This window comes from Melanerpes formicivorus, unplaced genomic scaffold (genome assembly GCF_026170545.1).
Source record: "Melanerpes formicivorus ecotype bairdi unplaced genomic scaffold, bMelFor1.0.p_v2 SCAF_11, whole genome shotgun sequence".
Lineage (NCBI taxonomy): Eukaryota > Metazoa > Chordata > Aves > Piciformes > Picidae > Melanerpes > Melanerpes formicivorus.
In genome coordinates, this window is record NW_027142363.1 from 19,821,817 (window position 1) to 19,844,697 (window position 22,881).

The following is a 22,881-nucleotide window of genomic DNA, read 5'->3' on the forward strand; positions in this document are numbered from 1 at the left end:
CCCTGCCCCTCGCCCCTCCGCCCCTCCGTCCTCACAGGCGGGGAAGGGACGGGGGGGGACGGGGGGGGGGGGGGGGGGCGCCTCACTGCGCACGCGCACATCCCCCCACTTCGTGGCGCCGAGCCCCGCTCCCCAGCGCACGAGGACGTGACGTCACCCACCACCTGCCCTCGCTCGACGCGCTGCCCGGAAGCGTCCGGCCGGGCAGTACAGCTGATATACAAAGGTTCCCGGAGACGTTTAGTTCCGGGGGCTCCTCCGCATGAACCGCGGCCACCGCCACCACCTCGGCTGCGACAATGATCCCGATCCCGGTGGTGGTGTGCGTGCTGGGGGGCTGGTGCGCCATCTACCTGGCGGATACACTGCTCAAGGTGAGGGCTGCGGACGTAAAGCCGAACGGGAGGTGTTGGCCCGCGCACGCCGTGGCAGGATCGCCGCTTCCCGCCTTGCACCCCGTCGGGGGCCGGTGGGAGGGCGCCGGCAACCCCATTCATCCCGGGCGGGGACTGGAGTCGCCACTGGGAAGCGGCCTCCCTGCCTCGCCCACCCTCCTAAGCAGCGCTGCGCACGACTCCCCTTTCTCCCGTCTCAGGGGGACGGAGGCGTCGCTCCCCTGTCCGAGCCTGCAGGCCCGAGCTGGCGGCGCTCGGCCTCTGCTGTTCAAATTTAACCTCCGGCGCTAAGCTTGGTCCGTTCAGCCCCTGCCCGGGGATGGCAGGAGCCCGCGGCCGGTCAGGCTTGGAGCGGAGGGGACGGCCGCACGCCTCTCCTACCCGCCCCAGGCTATGCCAGGCTCTGCGGACGGTGTAGTTGCCGGCGAGGCTGTTACGCTGCACCCCCCCCCAGGCCTCGCTGACCCCCCTCCATGGGCTGAGGCCATCCTTTGGCCGAGGGCAAGCCTCCTCGCCCTAAACCCGGGGCCCTTCTGCCCTGCAGGAAACCAGCAGGGGTGCCCAGTGGGGTGGTGGTTTGCTTCTGCCCATCACGGAGGTTGGACAACGCCTCTCGGCCGGCTGCAGAGAGGAGATTTCGGATCTGTGTTCAAGGACCAAAGCTGGGAAATATTAAGGGAGACTGCTTCTAGTCTACTGCTGAAGTAGTTCTGTGGCGCTTTGACGTGCTTCATGGGGTGTAAAGTGTTATTGTCGTTTTATTTACCTTTAGACACCACCCCCCGCCCCCCCCCCCCCCCCCAAATTTATAAGTTTGCTGTGTGGAGTGTGTGCTTTGTAATGATTAAAACTGCAGTGTGTAAAACCATAGCAGACTTTTCCTCCCTGTCTTTGAATCTCCTTAGTTTTACTGGAGGGGCAAAAAAAAAAAGGCAGGACTCTTTAAAAATAACTTTTAAAAGATCTAAAATTTAATCCTCACAGAGGATTCTAAGACATTCTATAAGTATTTGTAAGACATTTTCCCTCTGGATGAAGAGGAGAGAGTTTGACCAGAGCATGCACCAGGACAGGCATCGTTCATGCTATCTGCAGATGCAGCTGTGCACTGCATACACTTCATTAGGTGGGGTTTGGTTTAAAGCTAGAGAGGTGCCATTTCTGAGAGAAGATGGAAATTGGCAAAGTATGTGTGCAGAATGAGATGTGTGGGGGTTAAAATGAGTGAGTTAAAAATGAAATAAAAATGGCAAGTTTGATCTGCTTTTGGCAGGGGGGTTGGACGTCCAGCTGGCAGCCCGTCATTAGTGGTGTGCCCCAGGGACCAGTGCTGGGCCCCATCCTGTTCAATATCTTTACTGATGATCTGGACAAGGGGACTGAGTCCATCATCACCAAGTTGGGAGCAGGTGTTGATGTGTTAGAGGGTAGCAGGGCTCTGCAGAGGGACCTTGACAGGCTGGACAGATGGGCAGAGGCCAACAGGATGGCATTTAACAAGTCCAAGTGCCAGGTGCTGCATTTTGGCCACAACAACCCCATGCAGTGTTCCAGGCTGGGGTCAGAGTGGCTGGAGAGCAGCCAGGCAGAAAGGGAGCTGGGGGTACTGGTTGACAGTAGGATGAACATGAGACAGCAGTGTGCCCAGGTGACCAAGAAGGCCAATGGCATCCTGGCCTGTATTAGAAATAGTGTGGCCAGCAGGAGCAGGGAGGCCATTGTGCCCTGTGCTCAGCACTGGTTAGGCCACACCTGGAGTCCTGTGTCCAGTTCCAGTGCCCTCCGTTTAAGAAGGACATTGAGACACTTGAACGTGTCCAGAGAAGGGCAGTGAGGCTGGGGAGGGGTCTGGAGCACGGCCCTGTGAGGAGAGGCTGAGGGAGCTGGGGATATTTAGCCTGGAGAAGAGGCGGCTCAGGGGAGACCTTATTGCTGTATACAACTCCCTGAAGGGAGGTTGTAGCCATGTGGGGGTTGGTCTCTTCTCCCAGGCAACCTGTGACAGAACAAGAGGACACAGTCTCGAGCTGTGCCAGGGGTGGTTTAGGCTGGAGGTGGGGAGGGAGTTCTTCACTGAGAGAGTCGTTCACCATTGGAATGTGCTGCCCAGGGAGGTGGTGGAGTCACCATCCCTGGAGGTGTTCAAGAGGGGATTGGATGTGGCACTTGGAGCCATGGTTCAGTAGTCATGAGGTCTGTGGTGACAGGTTGGACTTGATGATCTTTGAGGTCTTTTCCAGCCTTACTGATTCTATGATCTCTGGAGGTCCCTTCCATCCTCTAACATTCTGTAATGCTGTGTAATTTTTTTTTTTGGGAGGGGGATTGCATTAACATTACAGTCCAGTTTGTGCCAAGTGCAGATAGGGCCCAGCAATTTCGAAGTCAAAAATGTTCAGTTTTGTCATTCCTGTTAAATATAGGAAGAAACAGAAGAAAGTTGGAGGCGAGGAGAACGCTTGGGAAAATAAATGGCTCCCCCTGCTGCTAATGCTTGGAGAGCTCAGTAAACAAGGAGAAGCTGTTCCTTGCCAAACATTAGTCTGTAGATAGTGACAACAAAATACAAGATTTTGGCAAATTTTGCTCCAGTGCCATGGTTTAGTCATGAGGTCTGTGGTGACAGGTTGGAGTCGATGATCTTTGAGGTCTCTTCCAACCTTGGTGATACTGTGATACTGTATAGCTAAAACTGCATTCAGGTAGCAGAGCTGTTGTGCCACTATGCTGAGACCCATTGGTACAATGAGATTCTGAAGCTCTCTTTCAGCACTAAAGTAGTTCTCTTCTGTAAAATTATTCTCTTCTGCTTTTCTCATTACAACCTGGAGTAGATCTTAGAAGCAGCACAGGAGAAAAATAAGCGTCAACCCCACATTCTTCTGAGTTGACTTAGTTCCTGATTTTTGCAGGGAAAAAAAGGAAAAGGGAATGCCTGGAATGCTATCTAGCAAGCAAGAAGAGCCCAGGGGTTAAAATTTACCTTTGATCTTTTAAATATAAGTTGACAAAGCTTCTTAATCAGCAGGAAGTATGAGGGAGCTGTTGGGGTTTTAGTGGCCTTCCAGGTTGATCTGATGTGTGTGCCTCTAAGTGATAAGTTTCACTGTGAGCACCACAGCCAAGACAGAGTGAGGATTAAATAACCAGATTTATGTGGTTAGGGAACTTTGAGTTGCTTGGTTTATTGCTGGTGCTGTAAATCTCCCACCACATCCATAACCTGGGGCTGTTGCCACCCATGGCAAAAGATAATCCTTGCAAAAACCTCGAATCACTCACAGTTTAACCTAGAGTGAATGTGAGTGGAAAAAATAATAGAGGAATACTTGTCCCTGTCTGACCCTAGAGAGATTTTGTGGCAGGAGAAGGATGTGTGCTGCACACAGAGTCATGGAATCACAGAGTCATGGAATCACAGAATCACAGACCGGTTTGGGTTGGAATGGACCTCCAAAGTCAAGTCATCCAGTCCAACCCCCCTGCACTCAGCAGGGCATCCTCAAGTAGATCAGGTTGTCCAGAGCACTGTCAAGCCTCACCTTGAGTATCTCCAGGGATGAGGCCTCAACTATCTTTCTGGGCAACCTGTTGCAGTGTTCCAGCACCCTCTTGGTAAAGAACTTGTTTCTGACATCCAATCTTAGTTGACTCTTCTCTAGTTTGAAATCACTGCCTCTCGTCCTGTCATGGCAGGCCTTTGGAAACAGTCCCTCTGAAGACTTCCTGTAGGCTCCTTTCAGGTACTGCAAGGCTGCTCTTAGGTCTTCCTGGAGCCTCCTTTCTACCAGGCTGAACAAGCCCAGCTCCTTCAACCTGCCCTTGTAGCAGAGGTGTTCCAGACCCCTGATCATTTTTATGCCCCTCCTCTGGACCTGCTCCATCAGGTCCATGTCCTTCCTGTGCTGAGGGTTCCAGAGCTGGATGCAGTACTCCAGGTGAGGTCTTACCAGAGCAGAGTAGTGGCAGAATCACCTCTCTTGATGTGCTGGCCAAATGCTTATCCAGTCAAACTGAGGAGCCCAGAACTGGACACGGGACTCCAGGTGTGACCTAACCAGTGCTGAGTACAGGGCAGAATGACTTCCCTGCTCCTGCTGGCCACACTATTGTTGATGCCAGGATGGCCTTTGGCCTTCTTCACCATCTGGGCACACTGATGGCTCTGTGCAGCCTACTGTCAACCCCAGGTCCCTCTCTGTTTGGGAGCTCTCCAGCCACTCTGACCCCAGCCTGTAGCACTGCATGGGGTTGTTGTGGCCAAAATGCAGCACCTGGCTCTTGTACTTGTTAAATGCCATCCTGTTGGACTCTGTCCAGCCTGTCAAGGTCCCTCTGCAGAGCTCTCCTACCCTTTAACAGATCAACATCTGCTTCCAAATTGGTGTCATCTGCAAATTTAGTGATGATGGACTCAATCCCCTCATCCAGATCATCAGTAAAGATATTGAACAGGACGGGGCCCAGCACTGATCCCTGGGGCACACCACTGGTGCCTGGCTGCCAGCTGGATGTGACACCATTCACCACCACTCTCTGGCCTCAGCCCTCTAGCCAGTTGCACAGAGTGCTGCTGTCCAAGCCATAAGCTGACAACTTGGCCAGGAGTTTGCTATGGGGAACAGCATCAAAGGCCTTGCTGAAGTCCAGGTAGACTATTAGACACATCTGATCAAGGTTAGCCTTCAGCTTTTGAGGCCATGAAGCTGAAATGGTTCAGAGCTCTTGGAAGAGATTTTATCAGCAAAGAATGTGAAGGACTCCTGCTTGCTCCAGGTATTTATGGAGTTCCTGGAGTGTTTAGCAGTATTATTTGGAAGGCTTGCATTGATAAAAAAAGGTATTGCTGTCATAGGTAACAAAGATCACTTGGAACTCTTAAATAAGCAGTGCCAGGGCCTGTGTGGAGGAAGTTTGCACTGAAATGTAGGATACCAACATGCCTCCTACTAGGGCTTGAGGGGGTGTGTGGTGCTGTGATGATCTTACTGGGCTCAGGATAAAAAGAGCCAAAGTGTGCATGTGTTTTTGCAAAGGGATGCGGTCCTTCAGTGATCCTGAATACCATTTGCATAACTTGGGAGGAAAATGTAAATGCAAAATGAATTCTGCTGCCTTTTTGATGTGTTTTTTCTTTTTCATCCCCATTTGGCAACTGTGTGGTCAGTAATCTCCTATTTCTCATGGAAAATTTGAGGTTCTTTTTATCCATGCCTTGCTGGAACCGTGGGGCTGTGATGTGGTTGGAATGAATTTGAAGGGATGAGTTTATGGCATTTCTAGGGGGGAAAAATGGGGTTTACAAGCCCTGTGATGAGAGGCTGAGGGAGCTGGGGGTGTTTAGCCTGGACAAGAGGAGGATCAGGGGAGACTACCTGAAGGGAGGTTGTAGCCACATGGGGGTTGGTCTCTTCTCCCAGGCAACCAGCACCAGAACAAGAGGACACAGTCTCAAGCTGTGCCAGGGGAGGTTTAGGCTGCATATTAGGAAGAGGTTCTTCACAGAAAGAGAGATTTGCCATTGGAATGGGCTGCCCAGGGAGACTAGATCTTAGACTTAGGCTGGAGGTGAGGAGAAAGTTCTTCCCAGAAAGAGTAATTGGCCATTGGGATGTGCTGCCCAGGGAGGTGGTGGAGTCACCATCCCTGGAGGTGTTCAAGAAAGGCTTGGATGTGACACTTGGAGCCATGGTGTAGCTGTCAGGAGGTGTTAGGTGTTAGGTAATAGATTGGACTTGATGATCCCTGAGGTCTTTTCCAACCTGGTTGATTCTGAGATTCTATGTGATGAAAGGAATGCATTTTCAAGCTGCCAAATCAATATATCCAGTTAGCTTTAACATAATAATATGTGGTTGACTGAGTTGTTCTTTTTCCTCTCTGTAAATGAATAGGATGCACTTAATTCCCAGAAGACAGTTTCTCATCTCAGAGGTACTTAAAGCCATATGTGGCTTTGTTCTTAATTATCTGGTAGATTATGTAAGAAGGTTCTCCCCCCACTTTGGCTTACATATTATTAATTTTACAAATGTAATCACCTGCCTGATCTCTGAAGGCTAGCAAATGCTGGGTAAGCAAAGGCTGATCTGGTTGTGGATGCTAAACTTAGTAGTGCCATAGGGAGGACCTAGTGTTGATTGGATACATCACAAAGGATTTCTGTAGGTCCCCTCAGCTGACTGAACAAAAATGTGGCTGAAATCAGTGGGGTGAAGAAGGGAATGACACAGAAATGTATAGGCAGAAAGGATAAATGATGTGATAGGTGATAGAGGAACAAGTGGGTCTTGTATCCTAGGAAAATCATTACTTGAAATAGATTTTTAGTGTGAAAATGTTAATTAATTCAGCAGAGTGAGAAAAGCTATTGTGGTGGGTTGAGAGAGAAGGTAGTTCATAGGATCACAGAATGTTAGGGGTTGGAAGGGAGATCTCTGGAGATCTCTGAGATCAGGGCCATAGAATCTAGCACAGGTCACACAGCAAAGCATCCAGATGGGTCCTGAATATCTCCAGAGAAGGAGGCTTCACAGCCTCACTGGGCAGCCTCTGTGACCCTCACAGTGAAGAAAGTCCTCCTCATGTTGAGGTGGAACCTTCTGTGCTGCAGTTTCCATCCATTGCCCCTTGTCCTATCCCAGGGTGCAACTGAGCAGGGGCTATCCCTTCCCTCTTGACCCCCAGCCCTCAAATATTTATAGATGTTTATCAAATCTATCAAATCCCCTCTCAGTCTTCTCTTCTCCAGACTAACCAGCCCCAGGGCTCTCAGCCTCTCCTCACCAGGCAGTGCTCCAGTCCCTTCAGCATGCTTGCAGCCTTCCCTTGGACTCTCTCCAGCAGATCCCTGTCCCTCCTGAACTGGGGAGCTCAGAACTGGATGCAATATTCTAGGTGAGGCCTCACCAGGGCAGATGTGGTGGGTTAACACCTTTTTCTGAAAACAAAAGAAGACAGCAGGGTGGAGGGCTTGCGGGTACTTTACCCTCCCTGAAGGGCGTTTCCCCCCTGGGAAAGCTGAGTCTGTTCCACTCCCCGCTCCCTGCCCAGCTAGGGTAGAAAAAGCAGGACATCATAGCAGTTGGATCTCCTTTTTGGCTGCTGCCTCTGCTGGATGAGAGCTACTGCAGCTGCCCTCCTGCTCCTCAGCCACGTGGCTGGACCTGATCCTTTTCCCCTGCTGCTTCTGCACCTCCTCAGAGAAAGACTGGTTTTGTATTATTCTTTTCTGTCCCACTCCTTCTTGTTCCTTGCCCTTGTGAACCTTTTTTTTTTTTTTTCCTGTTATTGTTATATATATAATTTGAAGAAAAAAATTATTTGCCTCTCTACTTCCAAGCTGACTCCAGATTGTTGCTTAGTGGATTTGCTCCTTACCCTTTTTGGTTTTTTTCCCTCCTCTCCCTGTTTTGAGGGAGGAGGTGGGGGGGAGTGGGGAAGAGATTCTCAGCCTTTTCCCCATTTGAGCTTTTAACTCTCAGTTAAGGCTCAAACCACTACAATTTTTGGCGCCCAACGTGGGGCGCAAAAATGTAATGGGTTGGGGCAGACCCCCTCCCCACCACGCGCAGAAATAACGACTCAGACAAACGGATTGCAAAAGTGATGGAGAGTTTAAATAGAACGGTGAGTGCGTGCAGAAAAAAACAACTAGAAATACAGTGACAAGAGAGAGACCCCAAAACAGACCCAGAGAGATCCCATCCCCACCTGGGGGTGCACCCAAACCCCCAGGGCTCCTCCTTCCCCCCCCCCCACTGCTAGGCTAGTCTCAGCTGGCCAGATCTGAGACTGCCCATCCCCCCATGGCCTTGGGCCTAGCCAGGCCCATGGCCGGGAGATCTCTACCCCAGTTACCGGGTGGCGAGGAGGAAGGAAAGAGGAAGTGCCAGACCCCGCCATAAAACTTATAGTGGTGCAGGGGATCATGGTAGGAAATAACCTAATTTACTGTGCCCACCCACTGGGCTGGACTTCTGGACACAGGAAATACCCCTGTAGCAGAGGACACCCAGCCCAAACTACGACAGCAGAGTAGAGGGGGAGGAGAACCTCCCTGGATCTGCTGGACACACTCCTCTCAATGCACCCCAGGATCCCCTTGGCCACCAGGGCACATTGCTGTCCCATGCAGAACTTCTTGTCCACCAGCACTCCCAGGTCCTTCTCCACGGGGCTGCTTTCTAGCAGGTTGCCTCCTAACCTGTACTAGTTGTGCAAGAGGAGATCCTCATTCCCCAGCACCAGTTTGACAGTGCAGTAGGAATGCAAGGAACTTGGCAAGTTCTAAATTTGTTTAAAGAACCAGAGATGACAGCCAAAAGCTTGTGAAGATCCTCTTGGGGGAGGAGAGTGGAGTCTGTTGTGAGCTAGGCATTCACAGTGTCATCAGTAGCTGCTGCTGCTTGTAGGGAAACTTGGGAACAGTGTTCCACTTCAGATAGCTTTGAAGGCTTGTCTGGAGTATGTCAGAGACAACTCCTGCTTTGGGAACTGCTCAAGGTTAGAAGGCTGTAAGCTCTGGTAGGCTTTTCCTGAGCTGTGAGTTCCAAGCACTGTGTAATATCAAGCAGCAGTGGCAAAACTGTCTCTCAGTCTGTAATATCAGATAATACTGCAGAGAAGCATTAAACATACAATTAATGGGTCACATTCTTCATAAAGGGAAGTCTTTGGAGCTACTAGGAAGGCATTCTAGGAGAATCTTGGAATGCTGGGAAGGTGTAGTGGAGTTGCTGTTATAATGCAGGTGGATGATTTGAAATTCCTCCTGGCTTTTTGTTAGTGTGATCAAATATTTCAGAGTCCCTAGGAGACTTAGTCCTTGTGTCAGAAAAGTAGACCTCATTTTTACCCTCACTAAAGGGTACCCACAGTACTGATCCATGTCTCACCAATGTAGTAGACATGGTTTTGTTTTCAGCTGAAGACAAATGGAGCATTTTTCTTTACCCTAGTTTTAAGACTATTGTGTGAGCAGCAGGGTGAGGGAGGGGATTTTGCCTCTGTGCTCTGCTCTCCAGCTGGAGCACTGCATCTAGGTCTGGTGCCCCCAGCATAAGAGGGACATGGAGCTGCTGGAGTGGATCCATAGGAGGCCACGAGGATGTTAAGGCTGGAGAACCTCCCCTATGGGGACAGAGAGAGTTGGGGCTGTTCAGCCTGGAGAAGAGGAGGCTCAGGGAAGATCTTCTTGCTGTCTACAACAACCTGAAGGGAGGTTGTAGCCAGGTGGGGGTTGGTCTCTTCTCCCAGGCAGCCAGTGACAGAAGAGAGGACACAGTCTCAAGCTGCACCAGGGGAGGTTTAGGCTGGATGTTAGGAAGAAATTCTTCATGGAAAGAGTAATTGGCCATTGGAATGTGCTGCCCAGGGAGGTGGTGGAGTTACCATCACTGGAAGTGTTTAAAAAGAGCCCGGATGAGGCACTTGGTGCCATGGTTTAGTTGATTAGGTGATGTTGGGTGCCAGGTTGTACTTGATGATCTTGGAGGTCTTTTCCAGCCTGGTTAATTCTGTATTCTGTACACACATAACGTGCAGGATATTTACCTGAACGTCTGCATCTGTTGTTGTACCAACATTCACTGCTTGGTTACAGAAACACAGCATTTTCCTAGAAGTACTTTTTTTTTTTTTTGACCAAACTGATTTCTCATTGCTTTGCAGTCCTCCAACTCTCTGAAGGCATCCTATGAAGACTGGCTGCTGACATATGGCTTGAGTGTCTCTCCTTTTCACATGCGGTGGCAAACAGCTCTCTTCAACCGCCAGTTCTACAGCTGGGGGAGGTGGAAACCCAGATTTCTTTACTTATGGTATAAACGCAGGATTTATTTGTTTTTGTGGTGTTTGGTTGGTTTTTTTTAATTCTGTCAAATAGAGAGTCAGCAACCTAACCACATCTCTGCCTTTCAGCCTGGAAAGTATCATAGATAAGACATGGTTGTTTCACTAGGCTTGACAGGGCTCTGGGCAACCCACAGTTGGGGATGCCCCTGCTGACTGCAGAGGGGTTTAGAACGAGATCACCTTTGGAGGCCACTTCCAACCTAGACCATTCTATGATTCTGTGATAAAACCACATTACTGTGATTGCCATAATTGTACTGTGCCAGTGTAAGTCTTTTGCCTCTGCTACAGAACACAGAGCTGTATTCTAGGCTGCAGATTGAGATGTGATAAAAGAAGGTATCTGTAAACTTTGTTTACCTGTGGTTTGAACTATACATAGTTCATGAGAGTACAGTTGTTACCTGTTAAACAGCATGTAGGATCACAGGCTCATAGGATGTTAGGGGCTGGAAGTGACCTCTGGAGATCTTCTAGTCCAACCCCCCTGCCAGAGCAGGACCGTAGAATCCAGCACAGGTTACATGGGAACACAACCAGACAGGGCTGGAAAGTCTCCACAGGAGACTCCACAACCTCTCTGGGCAGCCTGCTCCAGTGCTCTGTTGGTATGGGTGCTCCTGAACTGGTTTAGAAAACTGTTGCTCAATTGCCTTCTTATCATGACTTTAGGAAGAAGTTCTTCACCAGAAGGGTGGTGAGACACTGGCACAGGTTGCCCAAAGAGGTGGTGGAAGCCTCAGCCCTTGAAGTTTTTAAGGCCAGACTGGATGTGGCTGTGAGCAACCTGCTGTAGTGTGAGGTGTCCCTGCCCATGGCAGAGGGGTTGGAACTGGCTGATCCTTGAGGTCCTTTCCAACCCTAACAATTCTGTGATTCTATGTATTCTCTGAAAATACAAAATGAGTAAGGTCTTAATTTCTTTTCATTTCCTGTATTGCTCCCCTCAGTGAGATAGTAGTAGTAGAAAGTAAAGTCTGCTTCAGATTGGTTTCTCTCGTGGAATGATCTTACTATTTCAGCCCCAAATAGTTCTCTATCAAACACTATTTTTTAATGCATATCCCTTATTACAGCAGAATGTTTCCACTAATCCCTTTAATTAACATTGCAAGTACACGTTGCTTAAAATAAATCTACTAATGCCCAGTGTGCTTCATGAAAGATGTCAGGAGAGCAGTTGTGCTGGTGTGAGAGGAAGGAAAAAGGAAGGGTTTTAGTTAGAGAATAATCTTTATCACATCCTTCAACTACTGGACAGTGCAAAATAATAATAATAATAATAAGAATAATAATAATAATAAGAAGAAGAAGAAGAATAACAGCAATAACAACAATAATAATAGAAACAACAACCACCACCACAATAATAATAGTATCATAGTGTCATAGTATCAGTCAGGGTTGGAAGGGACCACAAGGATCATCTAGTTCCAACCCCCCTGCCATGGGCAGGGACACCCCACACTAGATCAGGCTGGCCAGAGCCTCATCCAGCCTGGGCTTAAACACCTCCAGGGATGGGGCCTCGACCACCTCCCTGGACAACCCATTCCAGGGTTTCACCACTCTCATGGTGAAGAACCTCTTCCTCACCTCCAGCCTGAATCTCCACACCTCCAGCTTCATTCCATTCCCCCTAGTCCTATCACTACCTGATAGCCTCAAAAGTCCCTCCCCAGCCTTCCTGTAGGCCCCCTTCAGATACTGGAAGGCCACAATTAGGTCACTTGGGAGCCTTCTCTTCTCCAGACTGAACAGCCCCAACTCCTTCAGTCTGTCCTCATAGGAGAGGTGCTCCAGCCCTCTGATCATCCTCATGGCCCTTCTCTGGACATGTTCCAGCACCTCCACATCCCTCTTGTAATAGGGGCTCCAGAACTGGACACAGTACTCCAGGTGGGGTCTCACCAGGGCTGAGTAGAGGGGGAGGATCACCTCCCTCGACCTGCTGGCCACACTTCTCCTGATGCAGCCCAGGATCTGATTGGCTTTGCGGGCTGCAAGTGCACATTGAGAGCTCATGTTGAGCTTCTCGTCCACCAGCACCCCCAAGTCTCTCTCCTCAGGGCTGCTTTCCAGCCAGTCCCTGCCCAGCCTGTATTTGTGCCTGGGATTGCCTCGACCCAGATGCAGGACCCTGCACTTGCTCCTATTGAACCTATTGAATAATAGTAATACTAATAATAATATACCTGCACTAGGTGGACTGATGTAATTGGCAACTATATTAATAGAAAACAAAGTGGAAAGCAGAAAAATGTGCTTTGAATCATCGATTTTTCAATCTAGTCTTGCAGTTGTACCTCTTAGTTGCTCTTTAAAGGAGGCTGAGTCTCCTTCAGTATTTTTCAGCACTTTCTAAATTGTGTATGAGGAGGATGCAAAATGTATAGGAAAAGCTTATCTAAATAAATGAGGTGTGCTGCTCCATCTCTAAATATGGAATGGTGTCTCTAAATATGGAATGGTGTCTGGAGTGGGTCCAGAGGAGGGCCACAAAGATGATCAGCGGGCTGCAGCATCTCCCCTGTGGCAGCAGGCTGAGCTGCGAGTGTTCAGCCTGGAGAAGAGAGAGCACCAGGGAGACCTTATAGCAGCCTTCCAGTACCAGAAGAAGGCCACAAGAAGAATGCAGAGGGACTGTTTGCAAAGGCCTGCAGTGACAAGATGAGGGGCAATGGTTTGAAATGAGAAAAGACATTTAGATGGGTGTTAGGAACAAGTTCTGCACTATGAGGCTGTTGGAACACTGCAGTTGAGAAGTAGTTGAGGCCCCATCTTTGAAGCCGTTCAAGGTCAGCCTCAACAAGGCTCTGAGCAACCTGATCTAGTGGAAGATGTCCCTGCTGACTGCAGAGGGGATTTGAACTAGATCTCCTTTGGAGGTCCCTTTCCTCCCCAGATCATCCTGTGATTCTGTGAGCATTAATAGTTGCCTTTAGCTAATACTTTTGTCTCAGGGTTTTGCAAACGTTGGGTACATTTTGCCATAGGAGTTAGTTGTGCTCACTTGTGCTAAAGCAGTGACACATCTGGAGAATGTAATTGTGCCTGCTTGCAGCATATGTATTGCTGAACTGTTGACTTTGTTAAACTTTGCAGGTTCAACATAGGGATGGTGTTTGGGATAGTTGCCATGTTTGGCTCTGTTATCCTTCTTGGAAAGACTCTGATGCAGACCCTGACACAGATGCTCACCGAGGCTCCGAAAGCCCAGAATGATCGGATGCTGCAAGTTGTGGTAAGTGTTCTCTCCTTTGGGCTTCATCTAGCAGGTGTCAGCTGATCTTAACTAGCTTCATAAGGGGATATGTGATGCTTAAATCCTCCCATGCAAGAATATTCTAGCTCCTGGTACAGATCTAGATAAAAATTTGCACGCTCATTACCAGCCTTAGAAGTGGGGAGAAGAGTGGAGGACAAAAGAAAGCAAACATATGGAAGAGTTTATATTAGAAATTCTCTGGAGTAAGAATTGCCTAAGAGCTTTGAAAAGCCCTGAAGTGCTAAGAATACAAAACAGAGGTAAGAGATTGCTTTGAGATGGGAAATTTAGAGACACTTGAAGTTTTCAAGGCACATCCATAGAATCATGGAATTGTCAGGTTTGGAAGGGACCTCAAGGATCATCCAGTTCCAACCCCCCTGCCATGGCCAGGGTCACCTCACACTACATCAGTTTGCTCACAGCCACATCCAGCCTGGCCTCAAAAACCTCCAGGGATGAGGCTTCCACCACCTCCCTGGGCAACCTATGCCAGTGTCTCACCACCCTCATGGGGAACAACTTCTTCCTAACAGCCAATCTGAATCTACCCATTTCTATTTCTTTTTTCCATTCCCCCCAGTCCTATCACTCCCTGGCACCCTCAAAAGTCCCTCCCCAGCTTTCTTGTAGCCCCCTTCATATACTTGAAGGCCACAAGAAGGTCTCCTTGGAGCCTTCTCTTTTCCAGACTGAACAACCCCAACTCTCTCAGTCTGTCCTCACAGCAGAGCAGCTCCAGCCCCCTGTTCATCCTCATGGCCCTTCTCTGGACACCTTTCAGCACCTCCAGATCCTTCCTGTAATAATGGCTCCAGAACTGGACACAGTGCTCCAAGTGGGATAGTACACATGAAGGTCCTGTTTAATTTATTACAATGCAGAAGATGGCTGAAAACAGAAAGCAGTGTGAAGGGCTTTGTCTGACAGTGGAACCAAAGCTCCAGTAATGAGGAGGTGGCATATTTTTTTGATTTGGTCATGTACTTCTTCCCTAATTTACATTGTGAAATTGAAAGTGCTGTTTCTGGCAGTGTCTAGTCAACAGCTTAGGAACAATGGATTTAATTGTTTTATGGATTTCTGATGAGATCTCAGGAGAGCTTGCAAATACTTTTTTTCTTTCTGTGCAAGGCAGTAATAGAAGAGCTGATATTGCCTTACAGCAGTTTTAACCTGGAAGGAGTCACAGGACCACAGGGTATGAGAGGGTGGAAAGGACCTCTGGAGATCCTCCAGTCCACCCCCCCTGCCAGAGCAGGACCATGGAATCCAGCACAAGAGCATATCCAGACAGGGCTGGAAAGTATCTAGAGAAGGAGACTCCACAACCTCTCTGGGCAGCCTGCTCCAGTGCTCTGTGACCTTTACAGTAAAAGAAGTTCCCCCTCGTGTTGAGGTGGAACTTCCTGTGCTGGAGTTTCCATCCATTGCCCCTTGTCCTATCACAGGGCACAAGTGAGCAGAGGCTGTCCTTGTCCCTTCCTTCCTGACCCCCAGCCCTCAGATATTTGTAGTCTTTTATTAGATCCCCTCTCAGTCTACACCTTTCCAGACTAAGCAGCCCCAGGTCTCTCAGCCTCTCACCAGGCAGTAGTCCAGTCCCTTCAGCATCCTTGTAGCCCTCCCTTGGAGTCTCTTGAGATGCAATATTTGAGGTGGGGCCTCACCAGAGCAGATTAGGGGGAGAGGAGAACCTCCCTGGATCTGCTGGCACACTCTTCTGAATGCACCCCAGGATCCCATTGGCCTTCTTGGCCACCAGGGCACATTGCTGTCCCTGGAAAATCCCATCTGTGTCCAGATGTAGAGTGGTGGTAGCAGCAGCGTAGAGATTTATGTACCCTCTGCTGCCTGGGTTAAAGCAGGAGTACCAAACCATTTTACTCTCATTACATACCCAGCAGGCCCAGTGAACAGAAGTGAATTGTGTGCTGCCTCGATAGACCTTCCTCTCTGTGGTGACTGCATGCAGCTAGACCTGAAATGTTGTTTGAGTGAAGGAGGGCTGCATGTGCCATAAACTGAGTGCCTTTGGGTTGGTTTGTGCCTGTTGCCCCCATGCAGGGTGAATAGAGCAAATGCAGTGTGTGTTGGCAAGAGCAGGCCACAAGAACTGCTGGAACTGCCACTGCAGTGGACCCTGTCTGCACACTGCTCCTGGATTATCTCTAGAAGCAGACAGGAGCAGGCAGTCTGTGCATCCAGTAGAGCACAAGTTCAACATGAGACAGAAAATGTTTAGTTTGCATGCCAACAGGGTCTGTCCTAAGCATGTATAGAATCGTAGAATCATAGAATGGTCCAGGCCAGAAGGGACCTCCAAAGGTCACCTAGTCCAACCTCCCCACAGTCAGCAGGGACATCCCCAACTAGATCAGGCTGCCCAGAGCCTTGTTGAGCCTCACCTTGAGTATCTCTAGGGAAGGAGCCTCAACCACCTCCCTGGGCAACCTATTCTAGTGTTCCACCACCCTCATGGTGCAAAACTTGTTCCTAACATCCAATTTCAATCTGCTCTTCTCTAGTTTGAAGCCATTGCCCCTTTTCCTGTCACTGCTGGCTCTTGTGAACAGTCTCTCCCCATCCTTTCTGTAGTCCCCCTTCAGGTACATTACATTCTGGGATAAAAAAATCCTCCCTCACATCATCTTCCATTTTCTCAGCTCATTACATGGATCTGTCCACTTTTGTGAAACCAGAGTGCAATATATTGCTCATTGGAGAAAATAACATAGGAGGCAACCAACCAACCAACCAAAGTAAAGATGAGCCTTTGGAATTGAGCTGCTGTGAATTGCAACTATGAAAGCAGAAATCCAGGGTAATGTTCATAGTTTCAATGTGGTATTGATTTCTCAGTGGCTGCCTGAAAGCAAGGACAGGCTGGCACTGAAAAAGATGTCACGCATGGAGAGAAACTAATGGCATTTATGGGGATAAAGTTACCTCTCCTAACTTAACTTGTGATTCTGTTTTCTTCTCTCATTTCTGAATGGTCACAGTTGTGTTAATTCTGCCTCTGTTGTATAACTGAAGAGTTCCAGTAGGCTTTTTTGAGGGGAATGTGCTAGCCTAAGTTGACACCAAAAAGTGACCATTGTGTGGTTGCAAAGAGGTGAAGAACAAGGAAGGAGAACCTTCTTATTTAAATTAGTGTCCAGTTTTGGGCTCCCCAGTGCAAGGGATCTGCTGGAGGGAGTCCAAAAGCGAGCTATGAGAATGACTGTGGGACTTGGAACATCTCTCTGTGAAGAAAGACTGAGAGACCTGGGGCTGTTTAGTCTGGAGAAGGCTGAGAGGGAACCTTATCAATGTCTATAAATATCTGAGGAGTGGGTGTCAAGGTGAAGGTGAATCCTACAGACAGGCCAGGTTTTTTTGCCCTTGGCGCCTGTTTTCTGTCACTGAATTGCAATTCGTGTTGTGTTCATGCCAGCTGGTAGTGATGGTAGGGGACAACACCTTGCCTTGAGGCAGGGCAACTGTGGAGCAAACAGGAGGCTTGTTCCAGATCAAGCAGCAGAAGTGACCTTATGCCACTGCAGCCCAGCAGCTGAGAGGGCATGGGAACTGAACAGGAGGAAAGAGAGGGGATGGTTCCTCATACTCTGACTTGTGACTGCTCTGAAACCTGTCTGGAAGCAGTTGGTTCTCTCATGACTAGTGCAGGGAAGGACTTGGGGAGCAGTGGGAATCCACAGCAGCAGGAGGAATTTGAGGGGCTTGCCTGTAATGTATTACATCAATTAAAGCAGTATACTCATTTCAAGCACTCTGGGGTTTTAGAGGTTAGATTGCTATGTGCAGACCACCAAAATTGGAACAGCAGACAAAAATTACACTGTGAGCTTGTAAACCTGGGATAATCCCATGAGTTAGGGAGGGAGGGAGAAGGGACACACAGTTCCAGTTGTAGGCTCATGTTTTGACCTCCTAGGGCTCACAGTGCTGTCAGTACCACACAATTCTTAATCTTCCCTCCACCTACATGACTGGCTGCAGGAGATGGAAACCAATGCTCACAGTTGCCAAGCCTTTTTGTTTTGAGTGGGAGGCTGTGTACATTTTATAAGCTCCTCAAGCTTAATATAGAGCAGGACATACTCAGCCAGGGCTGGGGGGAATAAATAGGCAGGGAGAAGGCTTTTGCTCCTGGGAAAAAAAAAGTTTTTCAACCTTCAACAAAAGAATATGTATTTCAAACTCCATGGATTATGTTGGGAGAAGAGGTACCAGCTGATAGTGCTGCATGGGAATGGCTTCTATTGTGTTGCATGGCTGAAGAAGCTGAGTGAAAGCAGCAAGGTTAGGGGCAGAATTATTTGTCTTTGTACCTCTTGGTTTCCTCCCTTGTTTTGTTTTGTTGTCATGCCCACATTAACAGGTGCCTGGTGTAAATTTGCCTGTCAGCCAGCTGACCTATTTCTTCTCTGCAATCCTCATCAGTGGTGTGATACATGAAGTCGGCCATGGGGTGGCAGCTATTCGGTAATACAAACTGCTTTTCTCTCATTGTCTCCCCAGACAGCCTCATATTCCAGGGAATTTACTTAGAGGTGGATGATACACAGAATCACAGAATGTTAGGGGTTGGAAGTGACCTCAAAAGATCATCCAGTCCAACCTCTTGCCAGAGCAGGAGCACCTAGAGCAGGTCACACAGGGAACACATCCAGGCAGGTTTTGAATGCCCCCAGAGGAGACTCCACAACCTTTCTGGGCAGCCTGTTTTTCCTTCTGTTCCAATTGAGCCTCCTTTGCCCCTTGTTCTATAACTGGACATCACAGAGCAGAGCCTGGCTCTGTCTTCCTAACACTGCCCTGCACAAGTTTATCAACATAAATGAGGTCACCTCTCAGGCTCCTCCTCTCCAAGCTCAAGAGCCCCAGCTCCCTCAGCCTGTCCTCATAAGGGAGATGGTCCACTCCCTTAATCATCTTTGTGGCTTTGTGCTGGACGCTCTCAAGCAGTTCCCTGAGGTCCTTCTTGACCTGAGGAGCCCAGAATTGGACACAATATTTCAGATGCAGCCTCAGCAGGGCAGAGTAGAGGGAGAGGAGAGCCTCTCTCCACCTCACCAGGGCAGAGTAGAACCTCTCTCCACCTACTAACTACAACCCTTCTAATCCACCCCAGGATGCCATTGGCCTTCTTGGCCTCAAGGGCACTTTGCTTTGATTTCTCTAGAGAGTCTGTTTCATCTATATTTCATAGCTTCCTTACATCCTAAGTTGGGAAGGGTGTACAGTTCAGGGTAGAGTTTTAATACAACGTTTATTCTGTAGATGATGAGAAAGACTTTAGCTCTGCAAATTATCAGGTTTAAAACAATGCTTCTTTTAAGTGGTCCTCTTTTTCACCTAGCAATTGCATTTCTGCACCTGTGTCATGAAGAGGACCCCCTGTGCTGCTGCACAATGGTACTTAAAAATAGATCTTAAATTGATTTGTTTAAACTTAGCTTGTGAAGTAGCATGCCAGCAAGCTGGAGCAGTAACTCAGTTAGAAGTGGTTTGTCCCTATTAACCTCACCAATGTGTTGATTTTGATCAAAGGGGATATTTTTAATGCCACAGCTGGGGTGATTACTTTATTAACAAGTGCAGAATCCTGCATCTAAGGAGAAATAACAGCAGGCACCAGTGCAGACTAGGGGTCCACCTGCTGGAAAGCAGCTCCATGGAGAAAGACTTTGGATTAGACAGCAAGTTCTGCATAGGACAGCAATGTGCCCTTGTGGCCAAGGGAGCCAATGGGACCCTGGGGGGCATCAAGAAAAGTGTGGCCAGCAGGGCTGGGGAGCTTTTTCTCCCCCTCTGCTCTGGCCTGCTGAGACCACACCTGCAATACTGTGTCCAGTTTGGGGCTCCCCAGTTCAAGGGAGACAGAGACCTGCTGGAGAGAGTCCAGTGGAGAGCTACAAGGATGATTGCAGGACTGGAACATCTCTCCTTTTTCTTCTCTTGGAGCTATTGGAGCAAGTCCAGAGGAGGGTCACAAAATTGATCCAAAGGTTGGAGCACCTCTGCTATGAGGATAGGCTGAGGGAGCTGGGGTGTTCATCCTAGAGAAGAAAAGACTCTGGGGGGACCATAGAGCTGCTTTCCCATACTTGAAGGGATCCTACAGGAAAGCTGCAGAGGGACTTTTCATAAGGGTGTCTAGCAGTAGGACAAGAAGGGATGGTTTGAAGCTGTGGGGGAGTAGGTTTAGACTGGATCATAGGCAGAAGTTCTTCAGTATGAGGAATAGATTGCCCAGGGAGATTGTGGATGCCTCCTTCCTGGGGGTTTTGAAGGCCAGGTTGGATGAGGCCTTGAGCAGCCAAGTCTAGTTGAGAGGCATCAATGCCCATGGTGGGGAGGTTGGAGTAGATGATTCCTGAGCTGCCTTCCAACCTAAGCCATTCTCTGATTCTTCCCTCTGTCCCTCCTACCCAAGTCATGAAATCATGTCTAGACTTTAGGCTGTCTGTTCCTCATTGGTAGCATGGAGAGATCTGTTGGGTTAACTCCAGGGAATTCCTGTATTGCTGCCTTCTGAGTCATTTTCTGTAACTCTGTGCCTCCTTTTCTTGTGTCTGCACAAGAAATAATAAAGAAATGTGAATCAATTCAACACAAGGCCCAGTGTACTGGCTCAGTAAGGATAATGGGATTAGCTGATCCATGCCTGGCTTAGCTTGGAGTAAGAATTGGAAGGTAATTGTCTTGGAACATGATTGTCGTGCCTCTGTAAGTCCCTTAGGAAGTTTTCAACTTGATTTAGTTAGCTCAAAAAGTGACATTTAAAAGAATTGTGAAAGCTCTGAAACATATGTGTGTATTTATCTGTATGTGTGCTTTTAAATAATGACATCTACACTAAATAGAGTTAAATAGCAGTTATCAAACACTAACACTATTGCTTATTTAGAGTTATTATTAGCTATTACTTATTCAATTATTTAAATAGGATGTAAATAACATTTGGCCCTTTTAACCTGTTCACTTGGTTTGATTTTTTTGTTTTTGTTTTCCCCCCAAGTGACCTCCCTCTAATTTTTGGAAGTTTAAAATTTCCTTTAAATTGTATTTAGGGGAAACAGATAAATAATGAATTAGAGAAATCTCTTAAATGTTTCTTGAAAAGGAAAGCAGGTTGCCCAGGGAGGTAGTTGAGGCTCCACCCCTGGAGATATTTAAGGTCTGGCTTGGCACATATTTGAAGTCTGTCTCAGCATATATTTAAGGTCAGGATCAACAAGACTCTGAGCAACCTGCTGTAGTGGAGGATGTCCCAGCACACAGCACACAGCTTGGACTGGATGACCTTTGGAGGTCATTTCCAACCCAAACCATTCTATCATTCTTCCAGTTTAAAATTTCCTCTTAATTTCATTTAGGAGAAACAGAGAAATGATGAATTAGAGAAATCTCTTAAGTGTTTCTTGGAAAGGAAAGCAGGTTGCCCAGGGAGGTAGTTGAGGTTCCGTCCCTGGAGATATTTAAGGTCTGTCTCGGGACATATTTAAGGTCAGGATCAACAAGGCCCTGAGCAACCTGCTATAGTGGAGGATGTCACAGTATCACAGTATAACTAAGGTTGGAAGAGACCTCAAGGATCATCGAGTCCAATCTATCAACACAGACCTCATGACTAGACCATGGCACCAAGTGCCACGTCCAATCTCCTCTTGAACACCTCCAGGGACGGTGACTCCACCACCTCCCTGGGCAACCCGTTCCAATGACGAACGACTCTCTCGGTGAAGAACTTTCTCCTCATCTTGAGTCTAAACCTCCCCTGGCACAGCTTGAGACTGTGTCCCCTTGTTCTGGTGCTGGTTGCCTGGGAGAAGAGGCCAACCCCTTCCTGGCTACAACCACCCTTCAGGTAGTTGTAGAGGGCAATGAGGTCACCCCTGAGCCTCCTCTTCTCCAGGCTAAACAATCCCAGCTCCCTCAGCCTCTCCTCATAGGGCTTGTGCTCAAGGCCTCTCCCCAGCCTTGTTGCCCTTCTCTGGACACGTTCAAGTGTTTCAATGTCCTTCTTAAACTGAGGGGCCCAGAACTGGACACAGGACTCAAGGTGCAGCCTAACCAAAGCAGAGTACAGGGGCACAATGACCTCCCTGCTCCTGCTGGCCACACTATTCCTAATGCAGGCCAGGATGCCATTGGCCCTCCTGGCCACCTGGGCACACTGCTGGGTCATGTTCAGGTGGCTGTCGATCAGCACCCCCAGGTCCCTCTCTGTTTGGGAGCTCTCCAGCCACTCTGACCCCAGCCTGTAGCTCTGCATGGGATTGCCGTAGCCAAAGTGCAGCACTCGGCACTTGGACTTGTTGAATGCCATCCCATTGGATTCTGCCCATCTGTCCATTTGGTCCCTGCTCACAGCACACAGCTTGGACTGGATGACCTTTGGAGGTCATTTCCAACTCAAACCATTCTATCATTCTTCCAGCTACTTTTTCATTGATTACTTTCAAACAGCATCCTACAGGTTATACATGTATTTCTTTTTTTATTTAAAAGAAAAAATCCCCCAAATGTTAAAATATATGTTGACATGAAAGGAGTCTGTGGCTTTTTGAAAGTGTTTTTATGTGTTGCTGTTACCAGGAGCCAGGGAAGGAGCTGAGCTTACCCTCATGTTTTCAACCAGGCTCACAGAGTTGCAGAGAGCATCCTTCAGCTTCATTATCTTGCAATTGCTCATTATGAAGAATAAGCTAGTTTTATAATGACAGTTTTAATTATTCTATTTGTCAGAAAGGAGTTTGTCATTTGTTTGTTTCCAGTGGCACCACTTAACTTTGCCTTTCTTCTCTTTTTTTCTTTTGAAGAGAACAAGTCCGATTCAATGGGTTTGGCATTTTTATTTTCATTGTCTACCCTGGAGCCTTTGTTGATCTCTTCACAACTCACTTGCAGCTGATATCTCCAGTCCAGCAATTAAGGATATTTTGTGCAGGTAAAACTTTGTGCTTTTTCATTAAACCTTTGCATAGAATCATAGAACTCTCAGGGTTGGAAGGGACCCCAAGGATCATCCAGGTCCAACCCCCCTGCCATGGCCAGGGACACCTCACACTACAGCAGGTTGCTCACAGAACTGAAAAGAGGACATTGGGGTCACTTACACACATTGGCTTCAAACTACAGAAAAGTAGATTTAGATTAGCTGTTACCATGAGGGTGGTGGAACACTGGAACAGGTTGCCCAGGAAGGTAGTTGAGGCCCCATCCCTGCAGATATTCAAGGTCAGGCTGGACAGGGCTCTGGGCAAGCTGATCTAGTTCAGGATGTCCCTGCTGACTGCAGAGGGGTTTGGACTGGATGACCTTTGGAGGTCCCTTCTAATCCAGACCATT

At 48.3% G+C, this 22,881-nt stretch overlaps 1 protein-coding gene across 1 annotated transcript in view; it reads left to right on the top strand.

The window, feature by feature from the left end:
• The first annotated feature begins 264 nt into the window (after positions 1-264).
• The window catches only part of MBTPS2 (membrane bound transcription factor peptidase, site 2), a 54,064-nt gene continuing 31,447 nt past the window's right edge, over positions 265-22,881 (top strand). Inside the window, exons 1-5 of the mRNA XM_068144782.1 lie at positions 265-374; positions 10,068-10,216; positions 13,356-13,494; positions 17,906-18,009; positions 22,353-22,480. Coding sequence (XP_068000883.1) covers positions 300-374; positions 10,068-10,216; positions 13,356-13,494; positions 17,906-18,009; positions 22,353-22,480 — 595 coding nt within the window. The 5' untranslated portion in view covers positions 265-299. The remainder of the gene's footprint in view (positions 375-10,067; positions 10,217-13,355; positions 13,495-17,905; positions 18,010-22,352; positions 22,481-22,881) is intronic.